General features: G+C 47.4%; 1 protein-coding gene across 3 annotated transcripts in view; it reads right to left on the bottom strand.

Annotated features, from left to right (window-relative positions):
- Window positions 1–15,754, bottom strand: part of LOC144682844 (E3 ubiquitin-protein ligase RNF149-like) — a 62,232-nt gene extending 46,478 nt beyond the window's left edge. The window contains exons 1-3 of one of the 3 annotated variants that reach the window (XM_078545629.1): window positions 15,176–15,754; window positions 14,645–14,870; window positions 11,042–11,298 (exon numbers count right to left, since the gene is read on the bottom strand). In XM_078545629.1, coding sequence (XP_078401755.1) covers window positions 11,042–11,298; window positions 14,645–14,799 — 412 coding nt within the window. In that variant the 5' untranslated portion in view covers window positions 14,800–14,870; window positions 15,176–15,754. The other 2 variants (XM_078545630.1, XM_078545631.1) reach the window with 2 other exon arrangements.
- Between the last annotated feature and the right edge of the window lie 2,784 nt (window positions 15,755–18,538).

Below are 18,538 nucleotides of genomic sequence, written 5' to 3'. Positions count from 1 at the left end.
CTCGAGTGAGAGATTCCCATAAATCGGTGGAGATGTTGCATTTTTTTCAGGGAAGCTTTGAGGACATCCCTGAAACATTTCCTCTTCCCTCTTAGTAACCTTGCTTGACTTGTAGAGACTTGTTTAGCAGGTCTTGTGTCAGGCATGCAGACGATGTGACCCACCCAACGTAGCTGATTAACCATAACTAGTGCCTCAATACTGGCGATTTTGGCCTGAGAGAGGACATTGATATTGGAGCACCGATCCTGCCACTGAATTTGCAGAATTTTGCGGAGGCATTGCTGGTGATATTTCTCCAGTGATTTAAGATGTCTGCTGTACATTGTCCACGTCTCTGACGTATACAGGAGGGCAGGTAGCACTGCAGCCCTGTAGACCATGAGCTTGGAATTTAGTAACTTGTACTTGGTCAGTAAAAACAAAACCAACAAACATTTTTTTTAATTCTTTCATGGAATGTGGGAGTCACTGGCAAGGCTAGCATTTGTTGCTCATCCCTAACTGCCCTTGAATTGAGTGGTTCGTTAAGCCATTTCAGAGGGCAGTTAAGAGTCAGGGTAAGGCCAGACGATATAAGGATGACAGATTTCCTTATCTAAAGGGATGACAGATGGGTTTTTACAACAAATCAATGATAGCTGCCAAGACTAGCTTTATATTCCAGATTTATTAATTTAATTTAAATTCCACCAGTTGCCATAGTGGGATTTGAACCCATATCCCCAGAGCATTAGCCTGGGCCTGGTGATTACTAGTCCAGTGATATTACCACTATGTCACCATCTCCCTCCCGTCAACAATGCTGGTTGGAGAGGGCGAGAGGAGGGGAAATAAAAAAAGAATGGCAGCATAAAGTGGCATTATTCTCAGCCAGAATTAAGCTGATTAGTTAAGTCCTCCATCAATCATGCCTGGATTGCAAGTGACGGACTGATTTTATGCACATAATTTGTATTATGTAACTATCCTCCACTCATTTTTACTGGAGTGATTTCACTGGGAGAAGTTACTGCAGTTTCGGTCATGAGTTATGTTCATTGTAGTTCATAGTTCATTTTTAAATAGACTCTGTAAATAAACTGTGTCCACTTTATTGTTTGCTTTTTTTTTGGCTGTAAGATAGCCTGCTTGGCTGTAAATCTTGCCATAAAAGTCCAACTTACCCTCAAATTTACTGGGTTACATAGTGGTGCCATAAAAACCGTTTACAAAAAAATAAGGAGGAAGAAAGTTTGAGAAAGTCTTCATGTTTGGTGCCATCACAACACTGCCTATTCCCCATTGGATCTGCTCCCTATATTTACCAAAATTGCTCTCTATATCTTATGGGAGGGAGAGCCATTTGTTCGATGTTGCATTCCTACAATATAAAAGTTTAATGTTTTAGTGGCTCCACAATGACCTGTTTTGTCAGGGAGATATGCATGTTAGTGACTTGACCAGCATTTTGTCAAGCATAAACCAAACTAGTTTTTTGTTTCAACAGTAAAATCTAAATATATTACATAATCCTACATACAAAGACTAGTTGTAGAGAAAATAAATTGTGCCTCTAGTAGAATTCCTCAAATCTTTTAAATTAACAAATGAAGGTATTACAGTGGACACCACTTATTTAGATTTTCAGACAGCATGTAGTGAAGTTCAACATGGCTCATGACATTAAACAACAAATTGTCTAACTGAATGAAAGTTGACTTGATAATTCAAAGCAGGTGACAATAAATAGAAATGGTTCTGCCTGGAGGAGCCCACTCTGGTTTTCCCACTGCTCATGTCATTCCTACTAAAGTACTTTTAGGAATGTTCTAAAATTTCCAATAATCAGTATAGTTTCAATTAAACATTGGGAAACCAAAGCTTTCTTATTCAGCTCCCACCAAAACTTCTAACTAGTTTACAACCTAAGTCTAATTTTCTCCAATTCCAAGTCTGTCTGAATTTGCCATCCATGTATCCCCAATCCTGTAGCTCCTCACTTGGTGGTAGAACTTCCAGCCATCTAGAACATGCCTACCTTAAGTCATTTCTACTTCTCTCCCAGCCTTTGCAATACTCCTCACAGACCTTGTCATCAACCATTCATTCAACTCTCTCTAATTCTTTTGACTATCACTCTGTCCATGTGAAACGCCTTGGGATATTTTATTTTACCAAAGGCATTATACAAACACAAATTGATGCTGAGTGAATTAAAATAGAAACGTGAACAAAGGCAATATGCTTTGGAATGGTAAATGGGTTTTAACACTCAAAGGAAAGGTTATATACATTTGAGTGGGAAATATGCATATACAGTGAATTGTGAGAACAGCTGAACTGCAAAAAGATAAGGATTAAAGTGTGATTACGGCCCATTCACCAAATGTAACTGGTCAGCAGGAAAATACCAACAAAGCCCATTGAACACTTAAATGCTTCACAGTGGCTTTTAACTGCAAGTAAAAACAAGGTAAAACAAGGTACTTTAACTGTGAAAAGCTCTTTGACCACATTCAGCATGTTCAGTGCAATTTTTGACATTCTACCTTCAAAAGTCATTGATAGAACAGAATCATAGTGCGTGGCATTCTAATAGATCGGTTTCACCATGGAAGGGTGATGGATTGGGCCCTAAATCCATCTGAGCAAGAAACCCAGACTCCTTCCCAAATTGGGGTGTGTGGTAATTAGCATTCTCAGGGTAGGTGCCTACATCAGCTGTAACTCATCCTGACAGATTGTCCGAAAATTAGAGCTCCTCTATGCCACTCTGACTGTAGAAAGAAAGCCTGGTAAGGACCAGAAAAGAATATTGATTTCTGCTAGCAGGTGGGCTTCTTGGTTTTTAGAGAATAAATTCCAGAATATGGGGCTTAGGTGGCTGAGGGCATTACTACCAATGTTGGGCAAAAGAAAGGACAATTTGCACAAGAAGTCTGAGTTGGAGGAATTGGGAGTTCTGGTGAGGCTGCAAGGATGGAGGATGCAGAAATAAAAAGGCATAAATTCATGAAGGGATTTAAACATGAGGATGAAAATTTTAAACTTGAGATGTTGGGAGGACTGGGTGCTAAAGTAGGATAGGATACAGGCAGCAGAGTTTTGGATGGGCTGATGTTTACAGAGGTGGAAAAGGCAATGACAATAGTGAAGCCATGAAAAGATGACACGGTCCACATTCCTAGTATTTCCTTTATCAGTACACTGCTTAAAGATCACTGTTAAATTTGTGAAACATGAACTGCCTTCTACAAATTTTCTTAATTAACCCACGTTAGGCAGGTATGAATTCTATTACGTATTATGGCCTCTAAAAGCTTATCCACTACTGATATTAAGTCGACTGGCCTATTGTTACGTCAGGCTCCCTTTAGAACCAAGGTTTCACATTGGCAACACTCAGATCCTTGAGCACAATATGCAATCTAAAGATTGTGGTCAAAGCCTCTGCGATTTTCTCTCTGGATTTCCTGAACACTCTATATTGCCTGCCAAGAGACCACTGCAACATTTGCAAATCAAACTCTGCCATTTTTTCAGTACACTTTCCTCGTCTGTAGTAATATTATCTAATTGTTCCATCTCATTCATCCTTTCATTTGCACTACCACATTCTCCTTTGAAAACTGAGATAGAGTAATAATGCAATATCTCTGTCATTCTTTCATTCTCTATAAAGAGATTTCCTTTTTCAACTTTAATTAGCCTTATCCTCATTTAGCTAGTCTTTACTAAATCCTTTACTTTATTATAATCAATTCTGAGAGACAGGATAACTGTCACTTAGAAAGGAACGGATTAATCAGCATGGTTTTGTTAGAGGAAGATCGTGTTGTACTAATTTAATCAAATTTTTATAGAAAGTAACAAGGAGGATTGATGAGGTTAGTGCAGTGGATGTTGTCTACATGGATTTTAGTAAGGCATTTCACAAGGTCCCACATGGCAGACTGGTCAAAAAAGTAAAAGGCCATGGGATACAGGAGAATGTGGAGAGTTGGATTCAAAATTGGCTCAGCGACAGGGGAAAAAAGGGTAATGGCTGATGGATGTTTTTGCAAATGGAAAACGGTTTCCAGTGGTGTTCCGCAGGGCTTAGTGTTGGGTCCCTTGCAGTTTGTTGTATATATTAAATGATTTGGACTTAAATGTGGGTGGAATGATCAGGAAATTTCCAGATGACACAAAAATTGGCCATGTAGTTGATTGTGAACAGAATAGCTGTTGTCTCCAGAATTATATCAATGGTTTGGTTGAGTGGACAGAAAAGCAGCAGATGGAATTCAATCCAGGGAAGTGTGAGGTAATGCATTTGGGGAGGGAAAACAAAGCTAGGGAATACATAATAAATGGGAGGATATTGGGAGGGGTAGAGGAAGTGAGAGACCTAGGTGTGCATGTCCACAGGCCCCTGAAAGCGGTAGAACAGGTGGATAAGGTGATAAAGAAAGAATATGGATTGCCTTCCTTTATTGGATAAGGCATAGAATACAAAAACAAGGATGTAATGATGGAACTGTATAAAATGCTGGTTAGGCCACAGCTGGAATTCTGTGTACAGTTCTGGTTGCTACAGGAAGGAGATTTTTAAGAATGTTGCCAGGGCTTGAAATTTCCCTATGGGGAAAGTTTGTATAGGGTGGGGTTGTTTTCCTTGGAAGTGAGGAGGCTGAGGGGTCGATTGAGGTGTACAAGATTACAAGGGGTCTAGATAGAGTAGTCAGGGATGCCCTGTTTCTCCCCTAGCAGAGAGGTCAATTACCAGGGGGACACAGATTTAAGATGATTGGTAGAAGGATTAGAGGGGACATGAAGATGGTGGTTGTTTGGAATTCACTACCTGGTTTGGTGGTGGAGGCAGAAACCCTCAACTCATTTAAAAGGTAACTGGATTTGCACCTAAAGTGCTGTAACCTGCAAGGTTTTTTTGGCTGGTGCAGACACAACGGGCTGAATGGCCTTTTTCTGTGCTGTAACTTTTCTATGATTCTATGGTTAAAGGTAATCCCCTTTACATTACTTGCCATTAGGCACAGTTCAAAGAATAGCAACAAGATCATTCTAGCACCAGAGGCTTTAAGTTACAAAGAAAAATTCATAGAACTGAAGTCGTCATTGGAAGAGATGGGCTAGGACATCATCTAGTTTTTTATTTTGCTTTAATAATAATCACAGAACTAGTAGATGGAAACATAAAATTAACAAACCGTTATCCTACCCACAAATGTATAGACATGGGGCGGAATCGTCCTAGATTTGCACTAAGTGTGATAGTGGGTGGAAAAAAGGACATTTTATCTGCTGGCTGCAATGACAGCTTTTCATGCCAAATCATCCAAATCCCACTTCATTAATTATGCATCCCCGATAAACACGCCAGGCTACTGGCAGGGCATCCTCTCATTTGCCTGCCCCGCCGTCACATCAGGCCTTCAGTAAAGCGGGCGCCATATTCAAAGGCCGCCCCTGCAAAGAGCTAACATTCTTCAAGGGATAGGAAGCTGCTGTGAACTGATGGCTGCCAAAGAAAGGAAACATGCTGCCCCTGGATTTAGCAAGGGGAGTGCTTGGACTGTACCTGCGGCAACAGTGAGGTCAGTGACAAATATCCACGTGAGGATCCTGCACCACGTCATTGCCCTCTCAACGCAACTGTGAATGCTCTCTCTCCTGCTTTACTTATGTGCCATGCAAGAATCATCTCTACTCTGGTTCACAGAGAGCTCTGCCAAGCCACCGACACCCTCAGCCAACCAGTCCCTCAATTCCATTCACATCCTCACCTCCAGCAAAGAGGACGACTCCTTCATTGAAGAGCTGGAAATAAGCAGCCTGGAAGACCAGTCACAGTGCTTACCCACACCCTCCACCAGCACAGAGACACACACCTCGGTGGGACCTAGATCTAGAGCAGGCTCAAGTTCACAATCTCATGGTCATGGCACGGACATGTGTCTGCAGCAGGAAGAGGCAGATTCAGCCTAGCTCCCTGGCATTCGGAGAACTGCTGTGAAAGAGGCATCTGTGAGGTCCAAGTCAGATGACAAGCCTCTGGATTCAGCCTTTCAATTCATTATGGAAAGTCAGCAGAAGGCGAGGGAACATCACACAGAGCTGTGGGAAGCCTCAATAGAGTGGCACGCGAGTCAGAGGAGTGTGCCCACCTGCTCTCTGATGAAGAGGTGCCCACATGTGCACGTATGGAGATCGCCATGGGAAGGATGACAGACATCATGGAGACCCTGGTCCAGCAGAATGCAGAGATGGGTGCAGACCTGCACTCCATCATGGTAGCCATGGGTGAGTTCCTGCAGTGGCAACGTGAGGGGAAAACGGGCACCTCAGCATCCCTCCAGGTGTTCCTTCCCCTCAAGGAGTCAGGCCAGCACGCTTGGGCACCCAAAGGGAGGAGCAGTGGCAGCTGGACGCCCCAGGTCATCCATTCAGGAATCCTAGAGGCTGTCCTTTCTCTGAGTCCCCCTTGCCGGTGACGCCCACAACCTCGCCCTCTATCACCGCAGAGGGAGCAGCTGGCCCACAGGGTGACAGCCAAAGCAAGTCGGGGTCCTCAAGGCCTTGGCTCTCCAGAGGACCCATGGTGAAGGCATCGGAGGCAACAGGGCCAATCATTGCACAGGCTGTCTCCACCCCTGCTGCGGACAGCAGCTAGAAGAAGTGGTAGGCCTAGAAAAGTTAAGAATTTCTGACCACAAGCAGTTGCATGGGTGAACACATTTTGTCACTTTATAATCTGAAACTTTCACTGAATAATATGTAATGCTGACTTTCAGCTTCATTTACAGGCTTTGCAAGTCCTCCTCTGCATCCCCCCCACCACTAGCAGTTCAGCTGCATGCAGGTGGCTCACAAGCGATTCTGGAGGGAGAAGTGTGTGTGTGGCAATGCCTTTCGGAGCCTCAGGCAAGTACTCTCCCACACGCGCAGATCCTTCCTCCATCAATCTAATCTCAATGTCCTGAGCAATTTCAATGCTGCCTGCTGGGGTTCTCTTCCAGTTGTCCATCTGAGCTGATCTGCATCTCTGCCATCCACTGATTGCACTCCCATGCAGTACCTACTGCAGCCCAACATGAGGTTCCTTTCACTTTCGATTTTGCAAAATGGTACTGAAGTGCGTCTTTAGCTCCTCCGCTCTTCCCCCTTCCCCATGTAACCCATGTCCTTTCCCCCATCACTGTTGACCCCCCCTGGCATCACCTTCCACCTCCTCCTCACCTACCAGCCAGAACCCTTTTCTTTCCAGGATGTCCAGGTAAACGTCCACGTTCCCTACCTTCCTGAGAATCCCACCCCCATCCACACTGACTTCCCTGGCCTCCTCCAACCGCCCCAGAGTACATGTCTGCCTCTGAGTCCCCACACCATCCCTTCTACCACTAATGCGGCACCCTCACCCTCCCAGCTCACTCTGGCCCCTCTCATTTTCAACATTCCCTCTTGCCCCACCCACCCTCATTTCCCTCCACAGGAGACAGTCAGCGACTTCACTGACCCCTCCCTTGCACATTCAACTGGACATCCCCCACTCCGGACTCGCTCCCCTGTAACACCTACCTCCCCAGTTGACACATTCTCATCTGTTATACCTTCCTCCCCTCTGACACCATCCTCCTACCCCCCCGGTACACCTTCCTCTCCCACTCACAGCTGGACCTTCCTCTCCAACCCCTTGACGATCATCTATAGCAGACATGGCCAAGACACCAATGTCCCAAAGCAGACCCTCAATGTCCATGAGAATCCACCCAGGGTCTGGTTGCTGTTGGGCTCCAGCATCTTCTGGTCCTCGGATGTCCACAATATAAGCAAGGCCCTGACGGTAAGTCTCAATTTCAGCACATCACACTTGTCAAGATGTGTTTTGCACTGGTGTGTTTTCCCACCGACGTGGGCATTCAATTTTCATGGGGGGAATAATTCTGGTCAGCAGGGCTTATGATGGTATACAGATCTATTAAAATTAAGTTCCCAACGTCTGGTGGCAAGAAACGTGGCCCGCCATTGACGGGCAGAGCGGACGGTTGCAAACTGGTTTCATGATGGCATGAAACTGATTTTTGGCTTTCCTGCCATATTGTCCACTCATGCCCGCCATGACACCCACCACCAGCAGGCATGGAAAATTCTGCCCGTTGAGTGGACTCTCAGCAAAAGTGTTTAATATTCTTTTGGTTTAGTCTTTTATAGTCACTTGGTAGTACAGAACTTGAGTATTACTGAAAAAAAAGAGTCATGTCTAAGCTTTTCATCTTGCAGTCATCAGGACACAACAACTACTTGGGCCCCAAGCTCTGAAATTTCCTCTCTAACCCTCTTGGCCAGTCTGTCTTGCTTTTCTTTCAGATGCTCCTCAAAACCTAGTTCTTGAACCAAGCTTTGGGTCATGTGTCCTAATATCTCCATGCGTGGCTCAGTGTAAAATTTTGTTTGATCACACTCCTCTGAAGTGTCTTATGATGTTTTGCTGTGCTAAAGCCATTACATAAATGCAAGCTTTGTTGTTACTTTTCCTTGTTGTCTTGATGTTGCTTTTATTTCACTGTTTTCTCTCTTCTTATTTCCTGGTCTCTCCCTCACTCTTTTTGCTTCACTTTCTATTTTATTCTGGTTTTCCCTTCCCTTTCAGGTGAGAAGTGATGGGTTGTAAAGCTTTGCAGGGTGAAGGAAGAAGTCATCAATAGCATTTGGGACAAGGTCTATGAAGAAAACGTGTCCCTCATCAGACCCCTTCCCAGTCATGCCAACCCACAATCTCTGCTCCAGCTCATCACCTATACTTTCTTACAACACCCCCCCCTTCCTGGCGCCCCTCCCACATCAGTTTTTTTTCTTTATTCTTTCATGGGATGTGGGCATCACTGGCTAGGCGAGGATTTGTTGTCCATCCCTAACTGGCCTTGAACTGAGTGGCTTGCTAGGCCATTGCAGAGGGCAGTTAAGAGTCAATCACCTTGCTGTGGGTCTGGAATCACATGTACACCAGGCCAGGTGAGGATGGCACATTAGTGAACCAGATGGGTTTTTACAACAATCAATGGTAGTTTCATGGCCTTCATTACTGAGTCTAGCTTTATATTCAAGATTTATTAACAGAATTCAACTTCCACCAGCAGGTGCCCAATGCAGACTGGAGGAATAGCACCTCATCTTCTGATTAGGCACTTTGCAGCCTTCTGGACTTAACATCGAGGTCAACAACTTCAGACCTTGAACACTCTCCTCTATCTTCACCCTTTTTTTAAAAATCATTTTTTTATCTACTTATTTTTATTCATTTATTCATTCATTGTTTTATCCCTTTTTTCATCCGTTTTCTATCCTTTTTCCCCAACCACCTCCCACTACCCCACCCCCAAAAGGGCTGTCTCTTATTTGTTCCATGTTGTTCTTTCACAGAATGCTGACTCTTGTTCTGCTATTCACACGTTCTGCTTTCTTACCTTTATGCCACTATCAGCACTTTCTTTACTCTTTACCACTACCATAACACTCCCTTTGTCTTTTTGTCCATGACATCTTTGTCAATCTCTCCTTAACCCCAACCTATCGCTGACCTTCTATCCAGCTTCCCCTATACAGTATAAATTTAATCACATTTCTACTTCTCTTTAGCTCTGAAGAGTCATACGGACTCGAAACATTAACTCTGTTTCTCTCTCCACAGATGCTTGCAGACCTGTTGAGTTTTTCCAGCATTTTCTGTTTTTATTATTATTTATGTTAGATAACTAGTTGGTTTCAAAAATTCCACTGGTCTTATGTGACCTGATAATAACACAAGGAACACTTTTTCTTTCTGTCTCTCAGTTTAACAGGCTTTCTAACGTTTATGGAACACAAAACAAAAGTTACAACTGGTGTATGACCAGTACAAACAGTTCTTTCCTCATTCTCTCACACACAGACAAAAATGCCCAGTGTCTCTTCTTTACACTCAGTTAAGTTTTACCTGAATAAAGTTGTTGTAATTTGTTTTTTTAACTTCTATTCAAATAATTCTCGAGTAAACCATTGAACAGAAATTCTTAAATGCTTAATAAATATATTCCATTAGTACCTTTTATCCACACTCTCTCCTACCTCTCAACTAATTTCTAACCCAAGTTAAAAGGTTACATGCAATTTTGTGTTCTCTCATTCTTGCTAATCATGTTATGTCAAGATTAATAAATGTCTTCTGGGAGTCCATTTTAGTAACATCCATAGACACTCCCTTATTTACTTCATTACTGACCTCGTCATAAAATTTAACTAGATTATTCAGACATGACTTGCCCTTAACAAAAACATGTTGGCTCTTGCTGATCTGCTCATATGTGACCAGTTTGAGTAGTCTTCTCATAACTAATGTTAGTTTCTCTCTTCCAACTATCTTAGACAACAGAGTGGCATTAACAAATTTCCAATCTAATGTCACCATTTCCAAATCAAGAGAACTTTGAAAGGTTATGACTAACGCTTTGGCAATTTTCTCACCCACTTCTTTGATTACAGAATGGATTTCAGAAACAAGGCCAAATGCACAGTAACTTATGAATGCTTAGCATATAAATATGTTGTGAACATTTGTATTTGCAATATCATGAACCAATCCTTTTTTGCTCAAAGGGATAATGCTGCTAACTATTTCAAGGAATTCATCCAATTTGACTTGTTTTTTGTGGGACATAACCTGACCTTTATGCAAACAGAACAAACAAATCAAACCTTTTTGATATCAGTAACTAAAGCTCTACTGATTTTTAATTATGACAACAGCCTGTTTGGGAAACTTTGACAGTGTCAAGTGACAGTTGATGTACAATTACTCATGCCAGCGACATAAAAACTATTCGCTTCCAGCGGTACCAAGTTGCTCAATTACCAAATTCCTTTGGTAACTAGACTCCAGCATTGCATTTAGAGCAAAGAAACATTTTTTGTGTTTTGCTGAAGGACCAAACTGCAATTTAAAACAAGATTTGTCATTTATGTTTTTCTGTTTTCACAAATGATTATGGTGGGATGTGGGATGTGTGGGTGGACCAAAACTTACCAATGTGGTTCATGGTGACTGTTGCATTCCCAGTCCCAAGAAAATTGTAAATCACAACTGCAGATGCCATTTTTTTTGCAGCATTTAAAATCTTCTCCTTAAAAGTACAATTCCCTCTGGCAATGAGAGCTATCCATGGTTCCCCTGATCTGGGTATGAAGTATTCTGTGCTGGGGTCACATCCCAATTGGTCCCGGTTGGTCCTGGGGATCCCAATCACTCCCTGGACACTATCTTTAGGAGAACTGTCACCATACCTAGAAAAACAAGTTAAAAACTGTAACAAACTCATGGCTGATCTAATTTTATTTTCTCCCTCATTAAAAATAAATTTGTTTCTCTAACTCCCCACCCCCCTCTCTTCTGCATCCTTGACACTCCCCTTCTCCTACCAATTCCCTCTCCTCTCACTCCCATCACACTTATGTTCCTCTAGACCCTATCCCCTCTCCTCTCCACATCCTCCCTAAGTTTCTTCCACTTACTCCAACTCCCTTTCCCTTCTTTGTCCTCTTTCGCCATCTTTCTATCCCTTTCTCCACACCCATCTCGCCGTCTGTTCCCCTCCCTTAGTCTGCACCTTCTTCCATACCTTACCCCATCCACTTCTCACTCCCTGACCTGAGGCCCCCTCATGCTGTCCTACACCTCCCCATTTCCCAATCACTTTCTCTTCCCCTCCTTTCCACACTTGTTCTCTTACTGTCCTTCCACCCTGCTCACCCCACCCATCCCTTGCTACCCTCTCCACCCCTCCCTTCACTCAAACCTGTCCTCCTCTCCACTATCTATAGCCCTTCCTCCTCCTCTCCCATTTTTTCCTTCTCCCCACCATTGCCCCCTTACCCAGACTATTCCACTAAACTCTTTCCCACACCAATCGACCACCCCCGTCCCCCACCACATCCCTCTCCCAACTCCCCCACCAGACCCTTCCCTCCTCACAACACCCTCTGCCCCTGCCTTCCCACCCCCTTCCGCCCTCTCTTCCCACACCCTTTCCCCTCATTCTAACTCTCCTGTACCAATGCCCCCTACCCTTCTCTACCCACACTCCCAGCCCCTACCCGCCTCCCCTCTCCCCCACCCACCTCCTTTCTCCCAACATGCACCTCTTTCCCCACACCCACGCACTCCTCTCTCCCGCCACGCTCCGCCAACCCTATCCCGCTCCCCCATCCCCCTCAGTCTCTCTCCCTCTCCCTCCACCCTCCCTCTCCCCCACTCCCTCCACCCTCCCTCTCCCCCACTCCCTCCACCCTCCCTCTCCCCCACTCCCTCCACCCTCCCTCTCCCCCACTCCCTCCACCCTCCCTCTCCCCCACTCCCTCCACCCTCCCTCTCCCCCACTCCCTCCACCCTCCCTCTCCCCCACTCCCTCCACCCTCCCTCTCCCCCAACCCCCTCTCGCCATTCCTCTCCGGCCCCCTCCCTCCCTTTGCCATCGTCCCCCTCCCCTACCCTACCCACCCCACCCCTATCCCGCTCCCCCATTCCCCCTCCTCCCTCCCCCATCCCCGCCCCTAACCCCTCTCCCCCATCCACCTCCTTTCTCCCAACACGCACCTCTTTCCCCACACCCACGCACTCCCCTCTCCCGCCACGCTCCCCCACCCCTATCCCGCACCCCCATCCCCCCTCCCCCATCCCCGCCCACCCCTATCCCCCCTCCCACCTGCCCCATCTCCCCTCCCACCCTTATCCCCCTGATCCCCCCTCCCGCCCCTATCTCCCCTGATCCCCCTCCCGCCCCTATGCTGCCCTGCCCCCTAATCCCCCCTCCCGCCCCTATGCCCCCTGCCCCTAATCCCACCTCCCGCCCCTATCCACCCCTCCCTATTCCCCCAATCCCCCCCTCCCCTCCCACCCCAGAATCTCCCCCCTCCCCTCCCCTCCCACCCCAGAATCTCCCCCCTCCCCTCCCCTCCCACCCCAGAATCTCCCCCCTCCCCTCCCCTCCCACCCCAGAATCTCCCCCCTCCCCTCCCCTCCCACCCCAGAATCTCCCCCCTCCCCTCCCCTCTGACCCCCAATCCCCCCCTTCCCCTCCCCTCTGACCCCCAATCCCCCCCTTCCCCTCCCCTCTGACCCCCAATCCCCCCCTCCCCTCCCCTCTGACCCCCAATCCCCCCCTCCCCTCCCCTCTGACCCCCAATCCCCCCCTCCCCTCCCCTCTGACCCCCAATCCCCCCCTTCCCCTCCCCTCTGACCCCCAATCCCCCCTCCCCTCTGACCCCCAATCCCCCCCCTCCCCTCCCCTCTGACCCCCAATCCCCCCCCTCCCCTCCCCTCTGACCCCCAATCCCCCCCCTCCCCTCCCCTCCCCTCTGACCCCCAATCCCCCCCCTCCCCTCCCCTCTGACCCCCAATCCCCCCCCTCCCCTCCCCTCCCCTCTGACCCCCAATCCCCCCCCCTCCCCTCCCCTCTGACCCCCAATCCCCCCCCTCCCCCTCCCCTCTGACCCCCAATCCCCCCCCTCCCCTCCCCTCCCCTCTGACCCCCAATCCCCCCCCTCCCCTCCCCTCCCCTCTGACCCCCAATCCCCCCCTCCCCTCCCCTCTGACCCCCAATCCCCCCCCTCCCCTCCCCTCTGACCCCCAATCCCCCCCCTCCCCTCCCCTCTGACCCCCAATCCCCCCCCTCCCCTCCCCTCTGACCCCCAATCCCCCCCCTCCCCTCCCCTCTGACCCCCAATCCCCCCCCTCCCCTCCCCTCTGACCCCCAATCCCCCCCCTCCCCTCCCCTCTGACCCCCAATCCCCCCCCTCCCCTCCCCTCTGACCCCCAATCCCCCCCCTCCCCTCCCCTCTGACCCCCAATCCCCCCCCTCCCCTCCCCTCTGACCCCCAATCCCCCCCCTCCCCTCCCCTCTGACCCCCAATCCCCCCCCTCCCCTCCCCTCTGACCCCCAATCCCCCCCCTCCCCTCCCCTCTGACCCCCAATCCCCCCCCTCCCCTCCCCTCTGACCCCCAATCCCCCCCCTCCCCTCCCCTCTGACCCCCAATCCCCCCCCTCCCCTCCCCTCTGACCCCCAATCCCCCCCCTCCCCTCTGACCCCCAATCCCCCCCCTCCCCTCCCCTCTGACCCCCAATCCCCCCCTCCCCTCTGACCCCCAATCCCCCCCTCCCCTCCCCTCTGACCCCCAATCCCCCCCTCCCCACCCCTCTGACCCCCAATCCCCCCTCTCCTCCCCTCCCCTCTGACCCCCAATCCCCCCTCCCCTCCCCTCTGACCCCCAATCCCCCCTCTCCTCCCCTCCCCTCTGACCCCCAATCCCCCCTCCCCTCTGACCCCCAATCCCCCCTCCCCTCTGACCCCCAATCCCCCCTCCCCTCTGACCCCCAATCCCCCCTCCCCTCTGACCCCTAATCCCCCCTCCCCTCTGACCCCTAATCCCCCCTCCCCTCTGACCCCTAATCCCCCCTCCCCTCTAACCCCTAATCCTCCCCTCCCCCCTCAATCCCCCCTTCCCTTCAATCCCCCCCGTCCCCCCCAATCCCACCCTCGTCCCCCCCAATCCCACCCTCGTCCCCCCCAATCCCACCCTCGTCCCCCCCAATCCCACCCTCGTCCCCCCCTCAATCCCCCCCCTCACCCTTACCTGCCGCTCTCGCTGCTGGCCGACACGGTCATGTTGGTATCAGGATCCAGGTAGGCAGTGCTGACGAAGGCCGTGTACCACTCGGTGGTGCGGCCCGACACCGACACCAGGAGCAGCAGGAGCGGGAAGCACAGGCCTGGGGCCCAGAACCGCATCGTCTCTCCAAACCGGCTTCAGTCCTTGGCAGAGGAGCTCAGCTTCCCAAGCAAGAGTGCGCAGCCCGGGCCTGAGCGACTCTGTACACACCGGCCCCCGACTGTTCACACCGGCCCCTGACTGTTCACACACACTATCTGACTGTTCACACCGGCCCCCGACTGTTCACACCGGCCCCTGACTGTACACACCGGCCCCCGACTGTTCACACCGGCCCCTGACTGTTCACACACACTATCTGACTGTTCACACCGGCCCCTGACTGTTCACACACACTATCTGACTGTTCACACCGGCCCCTGACTGTTCACACACACTATCCGACTGTTCACACCGGCCCCTGACTGTTCACACACACTATCTGACTGTTCACACCGGCCCCCGACTGTACACACCGGCCCCTGACTGTTCACACACACCATCTGACTGTACACACCAATGTCGGGATGTGCACCCTGATTCTGTATAAATCGGTCTATTTTTATGCACTGATTTTACATATAATCCAGTCTCTGTCTCCCTTACTATTTTTCGTCGGTGTCTGTCAATTCCCGACACTGTACGCCCTTGCCTTAAATCCCTCCGGTGTTATCTCACTGCGTCTCTAACTCCCAGATTGTGCCTGCTGAGTGCACCAATTTCTTTTTCTGAGCTATTGCTGTTCCACCCTTGTCCTCACGGTTGGTTGTGTCCCTAGACTTGTCTCAATCTGTCTTAACTGTGGATGCACTCGTCTCCATTCCGCCTGTCTATTCCACTCTGTCTCGGGGTTTTAATCCTTTCCTGTTGACTCTCTTTTGCAGGGTTGTCCAATCTGTTGCTGTTGACTCTCCCTGTTTTACATTCCCATGCAGTTGTGACCCGACTTTAAAAGGGTTGACGTCAGTAACAGACGGGAGAACAGTGACGCTCAACGGGAGTTGCAGCAGGTTGCCAATGGCTCGGCGATCCAGCATCTGGGTGTCAGCTGTGGCTCAGTTCATAGCACCCTCGCCTTTGAATCAGAGGGTTGTGGGTTCATGTCCCACTCCCGGAAAACCAAGAACTGTGATTGTACTTGAAAGAAGTTGCAATCTGTGACTGTTGGTAACTCAAAAGAGTTTCCAAAGTGAACTTATCTGGCTTCTCCTAGCATCCGGAATTTAACCCATGCCATGTCCTCCAGAGAGGCAAGCAAAAACTGCCCTATATTTTTCCCCGTGCCACGGTCCTGAAAAACGATCCAAGGGAAAAGTGTTCAAAATGTTACCATTTTATAATTAAACGGATACTGTCATCATGAAAAATAATTTGGCAAATACTTTTCATGGAGATGTCGGAAGGACTATATATAACTTTTGTTACAATCGGGCTACACAACAATGTGATTTGATTGAGTTTATCTTACTATGTGACGCAAAGAAAAATCCAGTACATTTTTCACAATGTATGCTTCTTTACAAGGGAATCATGATTCCTTGGGAATAGTTCTGTGTAAATTAACTGATGCTACAAGACTAATAAGAGATTATTTACCCTCTTTTTTTGGAGAATCATCCCAGCTCCGTTTGCTTGTTTCTGTCATCAGCTGAACTGAGATTGAGACTCGCCAGGGGAGGGAAATCATGGTGGTAGGAGGACTTGAATCATTCTGCTCCGTGCTGGAAGCGAACTCGTCGGCAAATGGGATATAGTGAAAAAAATTTACTTAGAAACAGATTCCCATCAGAGAGACTGATACAGATTGCTACAAGTGTATAACAACAGGAAATGCTGGAAATAGTCAGCAGGTCTGGCAGCATCTGTACAAAGGGAATAAACGTTTCAGGTCATCAATCTGAAATGTTAACTCTGTTTCTCCACAAATGTTATCAGACCTACTGAGTATTTCCATCCAGCATTTTCTGTTTTTATTTCAGATTTCCAGCATGGGAAGTTAGATATAATTGAAGCCATAACTGACTGCATGGCACAGCAGATGAGTGAATTTCACTATTACTATCCCCTTTATAAGAAAGAATAATGAAGAGCATATTTTTATTCAATTATGTCTCTAAAAATGTTGTTGAATACTTTGTGTAGAGTTCGTACTTATGACACCAGTGGAGTTATTGTAGGAGTTGAGCGTGACAATGTCAGAAACCTGAGTTCACAACAGTTCAGAAAGGCAAGAAAATAATAAGTACCCGGCAAAAACACTATTATCAGTGAAGTTGAGCCCAACGGTGTTCTAGCCATTTCCTCATTAAGGTCATCAGCACTCACCACTTAAGCAAGAACATTACATGCTGTTCCATGTTGATGTGGGACAATTCGCCTTGCAGTGAGTGACTTGTGTGATGGGAGGGCAAAGAGAGAGGGAACAAAAGCATCATTCTTCCATGTTCTAAATGAAAGTTAGCCATTGGTCATTAGGTAAGGTTTTCATGGATACTACCATTCATTATTAACCTGTTACTTTAAACCCTTTAAATTTGGCCCATTTAAAGTCATATAATTGAATATTGATTTGCTCCAAACAACCACAACGTGAATAAAGTTTATGTCATCCCGAGATATCTCTACTTCAATTCCCAGTATATTATCAGGGTTTTGTCATTGCCATGCCAAGATTAATTACAAAATATGGTATTCCTAATGTACTAGGACAGAAACCAGTTATGCATTGCATTTACTAGGTCAGATTCTGGATGGCTGAGACATTCCAGTTTATGGGGTCAGTTAAAATATCCCGATTAATATATCATCGCTTGGTAGTACAGAAAAAAGTTGCTGAAAAAAGAGACATGCTATCAAAGCTTTTTGTCTTGCACTCATGAGGACAGACACAAGAATGGGAAATTTCAAATGGAGCAACAAGTTATACTGCATGAGAAAAGGATGCTGATTGGTTGACAAGTCAACTCTGATTAGCTGAGCCATTGCCATGGAGAATGTACCAGGGAACTATTGGCCACCATACTTTTGTTTAATTCAAAAAAGGTGCAATGCCTGGACACGTTATTTTTGCCTGCAGAGGGTAGGTCTCTGTGTATGAATATATGTATCTTCTTGTAAGCATAAGTGAGTCACATTGCAAGCCTAACTGATAATCTTTAATCGGTTGTTAGTGTAATTCTTAGCACACTTGGGATTGCTGAAAAAAGAGACATGTCAAAGCTTTTTGTCTTGCACTCATCAGGACACTTTGCAATAATACAACTTTTACTGTATGTGAAGAGAGTGCTGATTGGTTCTCTTCACAAACAGTATAAATTGTTGTTTTGCCCTTATATTAGCACTCTTGTGAAGTGTCCTAATGAGTGCAAGGGAAAAGCTTTGACTTGTCTCTTTTTCAGCAGTACTCAAGTCCTGTACTACCAAATGACTATTTGTACACTTGGGATTGTTCAGCAAGTGCTGCCCAAACTTGGAATCACATCTAATGTTAGACATTATGTCCTGGGTTTTGCAAGCACGGGCTGGTTGAGTACAGTCAATACTCCATCTATTGCGAACAGCAAAGGGATATGTTGTCTGGTGTGATCCACCAGTTGTTGGGGCATCACAGTGGCACTGAAATTCATATACCACATTACTCATTTGTGTGATAGGCAGAACGTCTTTTTGACTTGATGGCAGCATCCTGCTGGTGGAAAATATCACTCGTGTTGCTACTTCATAGTAGCAGTGTGAAACGGCTAGCTTCACCTGTTGCTCAAATTTTTTGAGATACCTTACCCTTCCAACGTATCAAACAGCATGGCTCTTCGGCTGTTC

Source organism: Cetorhinus maximus, chromosome 7, assembly GCF_964194155.1.
Source record: "Cetorhinus maximus chromosome 7, sCetMax3.hap1.1, whole genome shotgun sequence".
NCBI classification, from domain to species: domain Eukaryota; kingdom Metazoa; phylum Chordata; class Chondrichthyes; order Lamniformes; family Cetorhinidae; genus Cetorhinus; species Cetorhinus maximus.
The sequence above is the reverse complement of the archived record's forward strand: the minus strand, read 5'-3'. Positions and strand labels throughout refer to the sequence as shown.